Source organism: Propithecus coquereli, unplaced genomic scaffold (genome assembly GCF_000956105.1).
Source record: "Propithecus coquereli isolate 6110/MARCELLA unplaced genomic scaffold, Pcoq_1.0 Scaffold135, whole genome shotgun sequence".
Taxonomy (NCBI): Eukaryota; Metazoa; Chordata; class Mammalia; order Primates; family Indriidae; genus Propithecus; species Propithecus coquereli.
The window spans coordinates 87126-102228 of NW_012137747.1; the positions used below are offsets into that span (position 1 = coordinate 87126).

General features: G+C 44.6%; 1 protein-coding gene across 1 annotated transcript in view; it reads right to left on the reverse strand.

Annotated features, from left to right (window-relative positions):
• Window positions 1-1832: 1832 nt before the first annotated feature.
• Window positions 1833-15103, reverse strand: part of EIF2D (eukaryotic translation initiation factor 2D) — an 18387-nt gene continuing 5116 nt past the window's right edge. Inside the window, exons 5-15 of the mRNA XM_012638825.1 lie at window positions 13730-13837; window positions 11932-12188; window positions 11314-11431; window positions 9582-9627; window positions 9050-9153; window positions 8779-8928; window positions 8324-8413; window positions 7177-7272; window positions 5692-5812; window positions 3649-3823; window positions 1833-2035 (exon numbers count right to left, since the gene is read on the reverse strand). Of these exons, the coding sequence (XP_012494279.1) occupies window positions 1965-2035; window positions 3649-3823; window positions 5692-5812; window positions 7177-7272; window positions 8324-8413; window positions 8779-8928; window positions 9050-9153; window positions 9582-9627; window positions 11314-11431; window positions 11932-12188; window positions 13730-13837 (1336 nt within the window). The 3' untranslated portion in view covers window positions 1833-1964. The remainder of the gene's footprint in view (window positions 2036-3648; window positions 3824-5691; window positions 5813-7176; window positions 7273-8323; window positions 8414-8778; window positions 8929-9049; window positions 9154-9581; window positions 9628-11313; window positions 11432-11931; window positions 12189-13729; window positions 13838-15103) is intronic.

Below are 15103 nucleotides of genomic sequence, written 5' to 3' on the forward strand. Positions count from 1 at the left end.
GCCTTCCAGTATTGATCACACAGGATGCAATGAATAGGGCCCAAAAGAAAGACTGAATGTCCAGCAGCCATTCTTAAAATTACCCAAGAATGGGGCACATCTGTAACCGTTGTTCACCTATACCTCCAAGAAATGTATCTTTCAATGATTTTGCCAAAGCCTAAAAATGATCCAGTTTCTGCTTTTCACTGGAACTCATTTGGTTGCAGCATGGGGTTAATAAATTCAAAGTTGTACGTTTGACCTTGATATAGATTATTTGGCTCAGCACGTAGAAAAAAAGAACCTATTACACAGTCCAACTCTATTCCACCTTCGTACATGTCCCTATGCTGTTCATACAGGGGAGAGGGAAGATGACTCATGCAAATGTGTCACCATTACTGGAAAAACCACTCACAGCACATGTCTTGACAGCACTGTGTCACAGCAGAATTCTGGGTCAAACCACAGTTGAGAGTAGATGTTCAATTTAGAACCAGCCCTACCACTTACTGGCTTTGTGTCTTTAGCAGAGATTAGCAAGGCAAGACACAACATCTCGGAGCCTCCAGTCCCTCCAAGATTGTGCAAAGCATCGTGTTTGGGAAAGAACTTCGCACAGTACTACATGTTATTCGCATCCATGTAAGGACCATAGTTCATTACTACTATACATTTCATACTCCCCTCAGATCAGACTGGCTGGCTAAAGGCTTTGTTGTAATAAGATCCTCTTTGGGGTCAATTTCTAGAAAGCCCTTCCCCAGTTCCATATGTTCATACCAGTAGAGACAGGTAGTGAAATTAAGGAGCTTACTTACAAGGGAAAAGGCCTATTCTGGGCCTGATAACAAAAGGTAGGAGGCGCCGCACAAGCATCTTCACACCCATCCTCTCTTCCTTTTCAAGCCTCAAATGGGTAATCTGTGGATATTACGGATATTTTCAAGCCTTATCTCAAATTTTAAAACAAGTAAGATGAGAAAGAAACAGGGAAGTCAACTGAAGTATAATTGTTTCTTAATGGTAAAACCCGAGAACTCTCAAGGAATTTAGCCCAGCTCTTCCTCCTTCCTGTTGTACAAGGATAGGTCTGCTCACAGAAATGACCTCCATGCACAGAGCAGGGACCAGAGAAACGGTTCTGAATCTCTTTGGCATTAAGTGATCCCTTTGGGAATTTGACAAAAGCACCACCCCTCGCTCAGAAAAATGATCATACAAAATCTTGTGCACCATTTCAGGGAGTTGGACCCTCTGAAGACAAACTAAAGACCACTTCCATGATCCCAGGTTAAGAAGTTGGGGCTGAAGAGGGCATTTGTTGGCTAGGACTCTTCACTGTAGCAAAGCTGCCATATTGGAGCTGCATCACCAGCTAGTGGCAGTGTGCTGACGTTGGGAAGAATCACTGTCCTACAGAAACCCGTGTCCTAATGTGCTTTTATTGTTTCTTATTTCTATCTAGCCTAAAGTCTGCTGCAATTTGGGATCAACTCTTTCTTCTGTTGCCTTGACTGATGATAGAGAACAGCTGGGCTCTGTTTTCTATATGACTAACTCTTTAGAGATGTGAAGGGACTATTTTTGGGCTGGGGCGTTAATTAGGTAGTAGGAACAGATGAGCAAGAGGCTGTGGAATATTTGGTAGGGGGGCTTTAAAAACAGGAAGGACACCTGCCTGAACTTTTGAATGGTCCGTCCTGCCTTGAAAGCAGGGGAGGAACTAAACCACTGAAACCAAGTAACCGGAAAAGGCACACAGCCTCTTCTGTCTATTTAAAACGCTTCTGACTTTAAAAGTTAGTATAACATTTTAGCTAAGTGGAGGAAACAAGAGGGAAATCATATTTAGATTAGAATAAAAATTTATTTGGGTAAACAATTATAATTTGTATTTGCAAAAGCTGAAAATGCTCATAAAAATTACCACCCCAGAGCTTGGATTTCCACTGGATCCAGCGCATGAAACAAAGAGTCTGTCACTTCTTCTTGCCAGGTTTGGGGGCCTTTTCTAGGCCTTGGATGTATTTTCGAGGGATCTGATATTCTTCTACAATCCAAAAAGCAGACACACCTCAGTGGGGCATGACCTTGCTCCCCTGCTGGCCCTCCACGCTTCCCCTTTGCTCACCGTGCTACTCCTTGGCCCGATCCCGTGGACACGACTGACCTCCAGCCCCCTTGGCCCCACAGAGGGCTCATTCCTGTCAAGAACTCCCATCATGTGATCTGCTCTTCCACACCCAACTCAAGCCCAACTTGCCAGGGAAGCCTTCTGGATGGACCATCTGTCCCTATACCTCAAGGCTGAAGTGTTTATTTCAGTAATTTTCACACTGATTAGCTGCTTTCTAGGTGTACTTCAGGCATTTATAATTTTCTCATGAGAGAGAATATATGTGTCTGTGTTCAATTGTGTGCTCATCTATTTTCCTCTGTATTTCTTCTCAGCACCTCACATGGGGTTCTTCATATAAAGGAACTCCACTCTAGAAGTTAACTGCTAGGTACTGTCATAGGCCATGATGTGAATTTGCTCACTGAGCATTTACTATGTACCAGGCCCTGAGGATGAAAAAGGAGAGGTTTCTGCCTCGAGAAGCTCAGTCTAGCAGGGGGTTCAGACATCAGAAAAAATTAGCCGAGCTGCAGACGCTAACCAGAAATATAAACAATGGGAAAGTGCTACATTAGCAATTTTTTAAATGCTAATTTACGGAAATAGGACATGCTCTAGGACAGGTTTCCCATGACCCCTGAGCTGGGCCAATGAGCTTTTGCGGCGAGACAGATTCAGGTTGTGGGAAGACACGTTAGGCGAGAGGACAACCCAGGCGAAAGCATGCAAGTGTGGACATAGCATGGCGCATCTGGGGACAGCAAGCACACAGCATGGCCGATGCCTGGGACGGGGGTGCCAGGCTGCCAGAGAGATGGCAGGGAAGATGTGCTCAGGCTGGGAGGGTCTTGTTTACGAGCTTAGGAGTTTATTCTGAAAGCATGGAAGAGGTATACAAAGTTTTTTAGATTCCAGTCATTGGGTCCTTTAACAAAAATTTAAAAATTTTTAAAAAAGAAGAAAAAAGTTTTTTAGAGGGGAGTGATATGATGACATTTGTTTAAGAAAGCTGATCAGACAGAGATGTGGAAGCTGATTTGAACTAAGGACAAACTGGAAGCTAGGTGACCCAGAGTTAGTAGAAAGAACTTGGGCTCTGGAGTCTAAAAAGATTCCAAGCCCAGCTGCAGCACTCAAGAGTCAGATGATCTCGGGGCAAGGCACTGAACCTCCCTGGAACCTCAGTTTCCTCATCTGCAAAACAGGTAACAGTTCTGCCACATCATTATGATCAGGAGTGATACCTGCAAAAAGCCCAGCAAAGTGCCTGGCAGAGTTTGGGTGCTCAAGAAATGTTTTATAAAAAGGGAAGACCAGGAAGAAAACTACTCCAATAGAATGGTGGAAAGAACATTGAATTTGAAAGGGGCCAAAGATTTGGTTCAAACACTGGTTCCACCTTTTGCTCTGTGTGTGTGTGTGTGTGTGTGTGTGTGTGTGTGTGTGTGTGTGTGTAGGTATTATGATAACTAGACCAAGTTGAGTCAGCAGGAAGATCTTTGCCAAGCTAGACTAATGCCTCTGCTCTTCAGAGGGATGCTCACCGAGCAATAGCCAGCTGAGGTGGTGGACCTGGTTTCCCTGGATCTGCACCTGCAGGCTGTCCTTGGCCCCCGGGGCAGGAGTGATGGTGGTGCTAGCCTGGCATCGCTGCTGGAGGATGGCAGCCACTGAGCATGGGTCCAGACCATAGGTCTCCAAGTTCCGGACCACGGTCACCTGGAGGGACAGTGGGAAAAGAAGACCAATGGTGGTGGCGACCCAACTGCACGCTTCTGGAAACTCACCCCCTGCTTTCTCTGATAGGTTCCCATCCCTATAACCGTGGAACCTTTTTATCCAATAACTTATTTTTGTGCTTCTAAGTTGATCCTAACCCATCCCATATATGTGTTATATATTTAGTGGGATAATCTCTACCCTGCATATAATGTATACTTTTTTAAAAAAAGTTCTCATATTATGGAGAAGTTATAAATACAAGTAGAATAATATAATGAACCTCATGTACCTATCACCAGTTTCAACAATTATCAACTCATGGCCAACCTTAATTCATCTATATCCCTACTTACTCCCCACTCCTGTATTACTTTTAAAGCAAATCCTCCAAGATATCAGATCATTGCATCTATAAATATTTCAGCTTGTATATCCAAAAGATAAGGCTCTTTTCTAACATTAAAACAAAACCATCATCACATCTAAAAATAAATTACCAATAATTCCTTAATATCAAGTAGCTAGTCAGCAAGACATGCATTTTTCTATTATTCATCAACTTTGCAAATGATGAGAAGTATGAGAATTTTAGATAAAAAAGAAAAACATTAATGCTTTAAGAAATCGTCATTCTCTCTTTGTTGCTCTAAACAAGTTCTCTCTCATTCATGACTATAGATGGTAAAGTGTGTTACTGTCAGGTGGGTGGGAACAACTGCTATCAATACAGTCTACAAAAGTTCCAAACAACTTTAAGTTTGTCAAGGGACTCCAGACCCAGAGAATCTGAGAATCAGCAAGACTTTAGAGGTCACCTCTATTCCAACCCGCTGGTACACGAACCCACGATTACATCTTCTGCTTGAAAGTGGTCCCCTGATCTTTGCTTGCAGACCTCCAGAAAATAACTATTTCATGAAACACCAATTTTTTTCTTTTTTTATGCCAAAGAAGTGTACTGCAAAACACCAATTTCAATTTTGGACAATTCTAATTATTATATTACTAATAGAGAATTAGTGTTTAAATAAATTAATGTATATAAAAATTGCTTAGTACAGTGGTACATAATTAAACATTCAATAAATAGTGGTTATTGCTAATTATTATTAAATTTATCATTACTGTTTCTCATTTATTGAATGCTGATATGCCAAGTACTATTCTAAGTGCTTCACCCATATATGTTCATTCATTTGACCCTCAAGGTAGATATTAGGCCCATTTCTCATATAATGAAGCTCAGATAAAGAGAGATTAAGTAGCATGCTCGAGGTCAAGGAGTGAGGCAAAGGCCGCATTTGAACCCAGGTCTAATTCCAAAGACCATGCTCATAACCACACAGTACTAGAAAGTTCCTTATTTTGAACTCAAGTCTGTCTTCTTGGGATTACCAAGGATCCTATTTCTGCACTACTTTTCCAGAGGACAGCTTTTCACATATTTGAGGACAGATATAATTGGTTCCCTATAACTTTGTGTTGTCAAGCTAAACACTCAGTTCTTTTAGCAGTCTTTTACAAGTTATTTTCATTGAGTAAGGCCCAAGAGTTAAAAGGATGTATAAGAGCTGAAAGCCCATAACTTAGTTCCAAGAAAAAAATAAAAATACAATCCTGTTTACTTTAGGAACCAGGCTCTAGCAAGTTTCCAAGCACAAAATCCTAGAGGGCAGCGAGTGAGGGGGTCAGCTTTACCCGTTTTGTACAGAGCCCAGCCCAGGCACACGAACACGGGTGTTTCATAAACAACCTTTGAGGTATTTGAGGACAACCTAAAAACCTCCGATCATAATAGGGAGACCAGAACTTGGCAAGGACATTAAATCACCATCCTCAAACATATTGAATGTTTTTAAAATTACCTTTTTATTAGAAGCTCTCTGTGCTAGGGTGATGTCAATTGGACAGATTTTCCCTTTCTTCACAATGGGCTCTTGTCCGGGAAAGGTCACTTGATAGGCAGGCTGTAATTTTTCCAAACATCTGAAATGGCAGTTATGAGTTGTGCACTGATAAAGCCAACAGAAACCATTTCCTCATACTCCACTACCAGCAGGCGGTTGGGTGTAAGTCGATCTTGCAGGGCAGGGGTTTGAAACCTTGGCTGTACATTAGAATCATTCACATCACCTGGGGAGCTGCACCCCAGACCAATTACATCAGTATCCCTGACCAGACATACTTTTTAAGTGCAGCCAAGGTTGAGACCCATTGATTCTGGAAAGGACTTGAGCCCCTGGAAGCTGTCCACTGGCCTGGCTGCCTGAGAACCTGCCCAGTTCGCTTTGTGGAGGTTACCACCTGTCTTAAGAAGGTACCTGTCCAGCCTGTTGCCTGCAAGTGTTGCTTCACATTTCTGACATGTTTTACAGAATACCTTTACCACGAGGAATTTCTACCTTTTATCTAACCAAATTTTCTCTTGCTATTACATATAATAGGACTGACAAACTTTTTCTGTAAAGGGCTAGACAGTAAATATTTTAGGTTTTGTGGGCCATCTGGTCTCTGTTCCAACTACTCAATTCTGCCATGATAGCACAAAAGCAGCCCACAGACAACACATAAATGGATATGGCTGCGTTCCAATAAAACTTTATTTACAAAAACAGGTGGCAGGCCAGGCGCGGTGGCTCACGCCTGTAATCCTAGCACTCTGGGAGGCTGAGGCGGGCGGATTGTTAGAGCTCAGGAGTTCGAGACCAGCCTGAGCAAGAGCGAGACCCCGTCTCTACTAAAATTAGAAAGAAATTAATTGGACAACTAAAAATATATAGAAAAAATTAGCTGGGCATGGTGGCGCATGCCTGTAGTCCCAGCTATTCGGGAGGCTGAGGCAGGAGGATCGCTTGAGCCCAGGAGTTTGAGGTTGCTGTGAGCTAGGATGACGCCACGGCACTCTAGCCCAGGCAACACAGTGAGACTCTGTCTCAAAAAAAAAAAAAAAAAAAACAGGTGGCAGACAATGGGCAGCACTCTGCTGAATCCTGATTAAACTATTTTCAGTTATGGCTCTGTGGAAAAGAAGGAGTATTAAGAACCTTTCCTTTGAAGACTTTTTAAGACAATTCCCCCCAAACTTCCTTTGCTTCTAAATCTTATTGGCATTCTTATTTTTAATTAATATTCCTTTTCTTTCTTCCTCTCAAGTTCTCCTATATTGTGTTGGCTCAAATTGTTCTAGAGACTCCACATCAGAATTACTCAAGCCTTGTTTATGTAGACTGGCGTGGTATGAATTACAGAAAGAAAGTCAGAGACTAAGATAGTGACATTATTAAAGTTCAGTGTGACAGATATAAGGGCAGGGGACAGAAAACTTGAGAGGGACTGCTAATGCCTGTTACCTGGTCAGGAGACTGTCCCACGGAAGCTTCGTGACTGTGTGCTGTTCATTTTTCTCTAAGAGGCAGTCGCATAGGATGGGATCCAACTTTACAAGACTGAAGGGAAAGAAGAGGCAATAAAGAAATCCCAGACCCAAGGGCCAACTCAGGATTCATCTCTTGTATGTCCTTCTGGTCATCTAGGATATGATTATGGGACCACAGTCCACCAGGCAACATACCCTGTGGATGGGAGGTACAAATGTGCTTTCCTAGGAGGAGAAGCGGGTGGTGGAAGGGAAAGTGGGATAGGAGAAATCTGAAGACCAGAATTCTTTGTTTAGCTCTGCTAACTAACCATGTGACTGCAGCTTTCTGGGCTTAGTTTCCCAGCTGCTAGCAGGGGTGAAAGACAGGAAATGGGGATCTTGAAAATGAGGGCATTAAATTAGGCTGGTAGGCCCCAACTTTTTGATGATGATGATGTCTTTTTAAAGTAAAAATAATCAATCGAACTCTCTTCATTTGGTAGTTTACCACCGGTATCCACTTATTAAGAAAATAATACCATAATGGGTGCAAAAGTACAATTAGATAGAAGGAATCAGTTCTGTTCAATAGCAGAGTAGGGTGACTATAGTTAACAACAATGTATGGCATATTTCAAAATAGCTAAAAGAGAGGACTTGAAATATTCCCAACACACAGAAATGGCAAATACTAGAGGTGATGGATACCCAAAATACCCTAACTTGATCGTTACACATTTTATACGTCTAACAAAATATCACATGTACCCCATAAATATGCACAAATATTATGTATCAATTAAAAAAAAGAAAATAACACCAAAAAGCCATGATGACTTCAGTAAACTTTTTTTTCAAGTTTGCATTTAAAAATGCAATAGTCCCTTGAAGATCACGGGTGACGGTAAGTGAGATAACTCCTCAGTCTACATCAGTGCTGACGGCATACACAGATCCGAACAGCCCAGACACTCACGCTGGGTGTCCACAGCCCATGGTTTGGAAACCAATGGTCTTGATTACTTCTGAGATGCTGTGATTTTCCATACCCGGTTCCAGACATCCCGCCCCGCCATGTCCACGTCTGCTAACGATGAACACCCACTAAGACAGAGCTAGTTCTCTCCTCGTCCACTCACTTTTTGTTGTCCGCATCCACCAGGTCATTCTTCTTGGCGTAGCTAATGACGACGGTTCGGACCTCACCGCCCTCCAGCACGCTTCCCTTCCTAGGTGAGGGGTGACCAGGGGGTTAGTTCACGCTGCGCCAGCAGACAAACTGCACATCCTCAGCCTCGCTCCGGGCTGAGCAGGAAGCTCTCCTCAGCTTTTGCCTCTATTTTCTTCCCTTTTCCTGACCGAGGTGAGCATGACTGTGTGAAGAATAATCACAGGTAGAAAAGGGAGAGACCTACTCTCTCGATCACTTGGTCCAGAGAAACTTCCCGGGGGAAGAGGTTTGAAGCTGGATTTGGGAGAAAGGGAGAACGTGGCAGAGCAGGTTTTGCCAGTCACAGAAGACACTACTTAGGTTGAGAGAACTGCAGGCCAGAACACCAAGCAGGCAGAGAAGGGCTGCTCTCCAAAAACTCACTTGTGGCCAGACTCCTGGAAGAGCAGGGTCATGCTGGCTGGGACACAGTAGAGGGATTTTATATCTGGAGGGTGATAGGGCTGTTCCCTGCTACCCTCCTGGATAGTCTGGGAGGTCGGGGAGGGCTCGGGCATGACGAAAGATGTGATCCTAAAACCCAGCAGAAGGAAAGAAAAGAACACATTTTATACTAGTGTCTTGCAATCCCCAGTCCGTGGCCCAGGCGCCCTGGGGTGAGCTGGGCTCTAGTGACCAGGCCCCCTGCACTCACCTCGGGTGTTTCCAGTCCACAGCCACAATGCTCTCCACCCCTTTGCTCAGCTCCTTCACCTGTATAATCTGCTCCTGCTGCATTTGCTGCAGGAACTTAGAGAGCTAAGGGAGAGAGGGCTAGTGGTAGGGGACTTCATTGATTCCACACACATACTGCGTACCTACGATATGCCAGACCAAGCCAGGCAGGAACTGTGCAGGGATATGGGACAGTCCCTGGCCTCATCAAACTAGGAACTGCAAGGCCCCCACCCTGTGGGTCAGGTAGCAAGAAGCTGCTAGAGACTAACTGGTGAAGACTCTCAGAACTCTAACCAGACGTAAAGGGGTCAAAGGGGAAAGGGGAGTGGGTGCCACCAACAGCTGCGACTCAGGAAGAGTTTCTTTCTTCCCCCTTATACCTGGAATCAAAACACTTAATTCTTTAGTTTGAGCCCTCTAGACAGGGCTTCCCCAGTGTCCCTCTGGCTCATGTCACATGTGCCCCTACACAACTCTGTGTGTGGGATGCAGAGAAGGTGTCTGCTTACCTTTCTGTAGCTTGACTTCTTTATGTCCAGTTGTCGTCCTTCAGGGCTGATGGCAGATGGAAAAGGCAAGTTAAGCTAACAAGCAGTTGTGTGGGACCTGCCTGACACTGAGAGGAGGGCCTCTTTCCTCACCCTGCCTCTCCCACGTTCAGAGAGAGGCTGCTGTTCCGGAACTCTCTGCCCAATGGTGGGAAGAGAGAGGGAAGCAGACTATGGGCCTAAGTCAGTGCTGTCCGACAGAACTTTCCATGAAGATACAATGTTTTCTATCTACGCTGTCTAATGTGGTAGCCACTAACCACATGTGGCTATTAAGCACCTGAAATGAGACTAATGTGACCAAGGAACTGCATTTTAAATTTTATTTACCTTTAATTAATTTAAATTTAAAATAGCTGCATGTGCTGGTGGCTACTGTACTGGATATAGCTTTAGATTCCTCTCAGACCAGACAACCTTCAGTGGCCTCAAAAGTTCCACCTCAAGGTGAACCTTTCCAACACCAAGCTGACACTGTAGACAGCCAGGCCTAGAGTAGGGTTCAGCAAATAAAATTCTAGGGACAAATTCAGCCACATGCATCACTTATCCACTGTCTATGTGGTCACATTAGTGCCACGACAGCAAAGTTGAATAGTTGCAACAGAGATGATATGGCCTGCAAAACTGAGAATATTTACTACTGGGCCTTTACAGAAAAAGTTTGCCGACCCCTGCCCTAGAGCAATTAGTTTTGAGAGGCAGATGCCTGACAAAAACTGTAAATCTTTTCCTCTCCCCAGAACTCACATCTTCTCTCAAAATGTGACATGCAAGAGCAGTGGGATTCTTAGGGAGCCCCTCTACACCCACCCCGGTTTAAGAAACTCTATCCTAGAGAATATTCCAGAACCCCTTTGCCTAGCTACTTGCAACCCAGCCAGGTCAGGACAAATTACCAAGTATCCTACCGGACTTGTCACAGAATGCCTCAAAGAAGCCCATGTGTAAACAGGAAGAGATTACATTAGAAACTACTATTTTAAAAATTAGAGCAAGATTCTCAAAAAGAAAGGTGTTCAATCTCAAGGTAAAAATCAATAAGCAAACCTCCTGACATGACAGTATCTATCAAGTGCTTGTTATATGTCAGGCTATTCATCTTCACAGCAACCCTGCGATTACTGGCGATCAGGGCTCAGAGAAGCCCAGTAACTAGTTGAGATCTGCCTGGCTCAGACAGCCCCGGGAGCCACAAGTTTAGCCCAGAGGGGTCTATCTTCAAAGTCCAGATTCCATCCACGTGTAACACCGCCTCCCTGGTGCCTCGTGTTCTCAGTGGGCTGGGGGTTCACACCGATTCTTCCTCCTGATAAAACCTAATCTGGCCCACCTACTTTTCAGGAGTGCGAGGGGGTTGAACATTCCCAAAGAAGCCTCCTGACAAAGAGGCTGCCCCTGGGACACCTCCTGTACCAGACATGCTGCCCGATCGGTCAGAGACAGCCTGGAACCACCACAGCAGAGGCAGTGCTCAGAGAACCTTGACACTTTGAACCTTCCATTTCCTCAACATCCTTCCACTAGCTAAAATTTAAGTGTTTAAAACCCAGGGCCTAATTAAGTTGCCAGACCAACCCCTACTCCTCTCTTTCTATAGCACGTCCCTCAACCAGCCTCCTATCAGCCCTGTCCTATCCTACTGCCAAGAAACAGGAGTGGGACCCAATCCCTGGCCTTTCGCCTTCCATACCAGCAGGAGAACATGTGGCTGCCAAGGAAAGTGCTGGTGAGTAAAGGGAGGTCAGCCTTTTTGACTCGGCACTTCAAAGCATGCAAGAAACATCGCTGTAATAATTCATCCATTTGCTCTGCAAGGAAAAGACAAGAACCACATCCTTCCTGAGGAATACAGAACGCCTGGTGCAGTGGAAGAAAACGACCTCCCCAGCTCTATCCCCACCTTAGCCCCTTGGCCCTGAAAAGGAACCTATTCCCAGGTACCACAGCTCCCACACTCTTTTGAGCACTGAGCCTTTGAAGAGAGTTGACCCCAGAGAAGGAGTCAAGCCACTAAGTCCCACCAAGCCAGGGGCATTCGCCCAGACAAGTTAGAGCCAGAAGAAACCCCAGAGGGCTCTGTAGCTGGGAACAGTCCAAATGCCAGGGCAGACTGGCACCCGGGGAGACATGACAAACGTGGAAAGGACTCCAAGACGTCAAAGAGCTGCTGCACCCCCCTCACGGAAATAAGGACTTTTCCCTGCTCTCCTCGAGCTTCGGTGCCATTCTAGTCAGAAGTGGGGTAGAGCACATTCAGCTCCCAAATTGACAGGAGGGGAGATGGGCCCTTCTACTCCCAGAGTTCTACCTTGAAGGGTTTTGCTGTCTGTGGAGTCCTGGTTCAGGTCCCCAGTGCTGGTGTCTTCTGAGGCTTCTGAGAGGGACTTCTCCCCACTCGCCTGGTGAAGCTCCCCATTCTCCTCCTCCTCTCCCTCCAGAGTCAGGCGCCCCATGTCTCCCTGCAGGATGGGGTTCACCTGGACAGATCCCTTCTCTTCACTGAGATCTGCGGGATCCAGGGCCAGCGGAGCAATGGAAGGTGGAGAGGACTTGTCTCCAGATCGCCTGGAAAAGTCTCATGTCAGAAACAGCAAGCAGCAGCCACCACCCTCTCCAACCCTGGTCAGGGAAGAGTCAGCAGCGAGCTCAGAGTCAGGCAGGAATGTCCAGGGAAGAATAGAGAGCCTGTGCTCTCACCTCAATCCTATTCTCAGTTCTGGGCCTAGAAAATTCTATGTCTCAGTTTCCTCATTTCTGAAATGGGGACAGTAAGTCTTGCCTCCTCATTAAAAAAATAATCATAGGCATTCCAAGACAGAGAAAGATTAAAGAAAAAGTAGCTTAAGGTAAGCCCCCAAAAATGTTCCCTTCATATGAGTTAATAACAAAACCATTTTGAATTAAATAACATTAAGATCACAAATGCATCTGTAGCACCAGTTTGGTGAAAGACAAACCCAGGGCTCTTGTGCATGGAATAAAACACAAATGCCCGGACGGCCCCAGGACTGCAAAATCAGTGGCTTCTGTGTTAAGTACAATGCAATCTAACTTGCGGAGTACAGATCACCATGGTTTTATGCCACTAGGCCTTAGGAAGACAGGAAAAAAAGCGATGCCACACAGCAGAGCATGCAAAGAGGTAAAAAGCTTTATCTTAGCCACAAACATGTAGATCAAACTACGTTTTAACTAATAGCTGTAGCAAGGCTCATTAGTATTTTTAATGGTAAGGCCAAAGTGTACGGTTAGGCTACTCTGATCAGGTAAATACCATACACATTTTTAAGGGGTGGGGGATGGAACTGGGGCAGCTGGTGACAAAACATCTTAGACAACACGACCATGATTGCTGTTGTCTGGACTGACAAACAACAAGGTGCTAGAGGAACATCAGCCATCAGCCCTCGAATATCTGCTAAAAAAATAGGCTAATGAAGTAGTGCTTGGACAATAGTCGTCAAATGAATCACTCCGAGACTGGGCTAGAAAATATAAGGATGGCGCTATCTAGGTTACAACGCTTGGCTAAAAGAGCAGGTGCTTGGCTTTTGAGGAAAGCACTGTTTATTGTTTTGGTAAAATGACAAGAAAATAACTGGAAATAAACTGGTATCTGGCTCAAGAAAGCAACTGTTACGGTCAGAAAGTGTTACTTCCATAATGAGGAGGAGTCTGAAATGTGAAATTTGAATAACATAAAGTAATCAGTTATCACCCTGCTGCCTGAGGGTGTATCTGCTTTGATCTGGATTCAGAAGTCCTCACCACGGGGCCAGAGGATGCCTAAAGTGTGCGTGGTAGAAAAGGCCAGACTGACCAGAGCTATGAAAAATTGAATATCACCATACTCAGGGGCAGAGTAGACAATCCCTAAGGCCTTCTTTCAGGTCTAGGATTCTGTAATTCACCCCCAAAATAATCAATGTTCTGTCTACTTTCTTGTCCAGACAGGAAAAAAAAATTCTTTTCTCCATATTTGGCAAGGAAATGAAAGTCTGGGGTCAGCAACTTGCCTAAGGATGTGGCTGGGACCAACACTCTCATTTCTGAATCTCGGGCCCTGTGCTCTCTCCACCCATCAACAGGAGAAACACTGTACCCACCACAGATGGTCCTGGTAAGTGTGGAGCACAGAGAAGCCCCTTCCCTTCAGGCCTGAAGTCAGCATCTCGGCTGTGGACATGGCAGCAACTCCGATTGCTACGGGGGCTCTAAGAAGGAAGCCAGAGACCGGGGTCAGAGAAAGTCTACCAGGAGGGCACACGTGAGGGCCATCTTTCCACACGCGTGGTACAAGCACCACAGTTACCAACGTGAACATCCGCTTGTATCGTAAAACTAAACTCAGTCCAGTCTCAGTTTTCCTCAGATTACCTGTAAGTATTACTTTCAAAAATCCTTTAACCAAACATTACCCTTCTGTGTAAGTAACTCTTCTGCTGAGGTTATCACTACCTTTGTTTTATTCCTATTATGAATTAAACCCAGGCAGGACTTGGAAGGGTATTTATAGTTCCCGTTCTTTAATTTTAAAAATAGAAATTATCTCCTCTACCTTAAAGAGGTCATAGCCATCCTATAAGGAAGTTCAGAGGGGAAGCAATTCACACGCCATTAACGAGGTTGAGGATGCCGTAGGGAAGAGAGAAGAGACAATAGTGGAGACAGCCAGAGAGGTTCCTTCTGAGCTGGCTCCTCATGACAGCACTTGCTCTGTGTAACTACATATCTAAGAGCTGGGTACTTCCAGGATATCAAAAACAACCACATTTATAGTAACTACAAAAACTCCCAAAGCCCAAATGAGAAATCTCTGTCATCCCAGAGTTACTCAAGCATTGATCATATATTGCCTGTGGGATAGGTGACCAGCTGGGTAACAGTGGAGGATACACAGGACTGGCAAGGTAGCCTGGGTTCAAGGGAGATTCAATGGCAGAGTTCCCAAGTGTAGTAAAAAAAAAAACCAACTTTTTTTTTACTAAACCTGGGGGCTCCATTTACTATACCTATGGAGGTCAGGTCTTGCCACAGCAACTTGAATCTGGCTTCTTTCCCATTTCTTAAGAGAAGGTTTTTTCCTTTCACCCCTAAAAAGGTCAATGGCTTGAGAACTCCAATCTTGAACATGACTTGTGTTTTTAACAACCTCCTGCCCCTTGTAAACTTACTCCTGCTACAAACCATCCCCAGCTATGCTCCAAAGGCTAAATTGAATAAGCCAAATATCCATTTATGTAGTTTCCTCCTATCTTTGATAGAATATTGGGAGAAAAATAATGATGCCACCATTCTTTCCAACTATACTGTTACAGGGAAACAAGAAAAGATTCTATGTGCTTGGTTCCAAAAGGTTCAAGGAAAAGAGAAGAATATGAGTAGCAAAAATAAGACCTTTAAACACTGACCCCTCTTATGCCTACAGTCTCTCTCTCCTTCTCTCTCAAAGAAGCAAACATTAGAATAATGAGATGTCA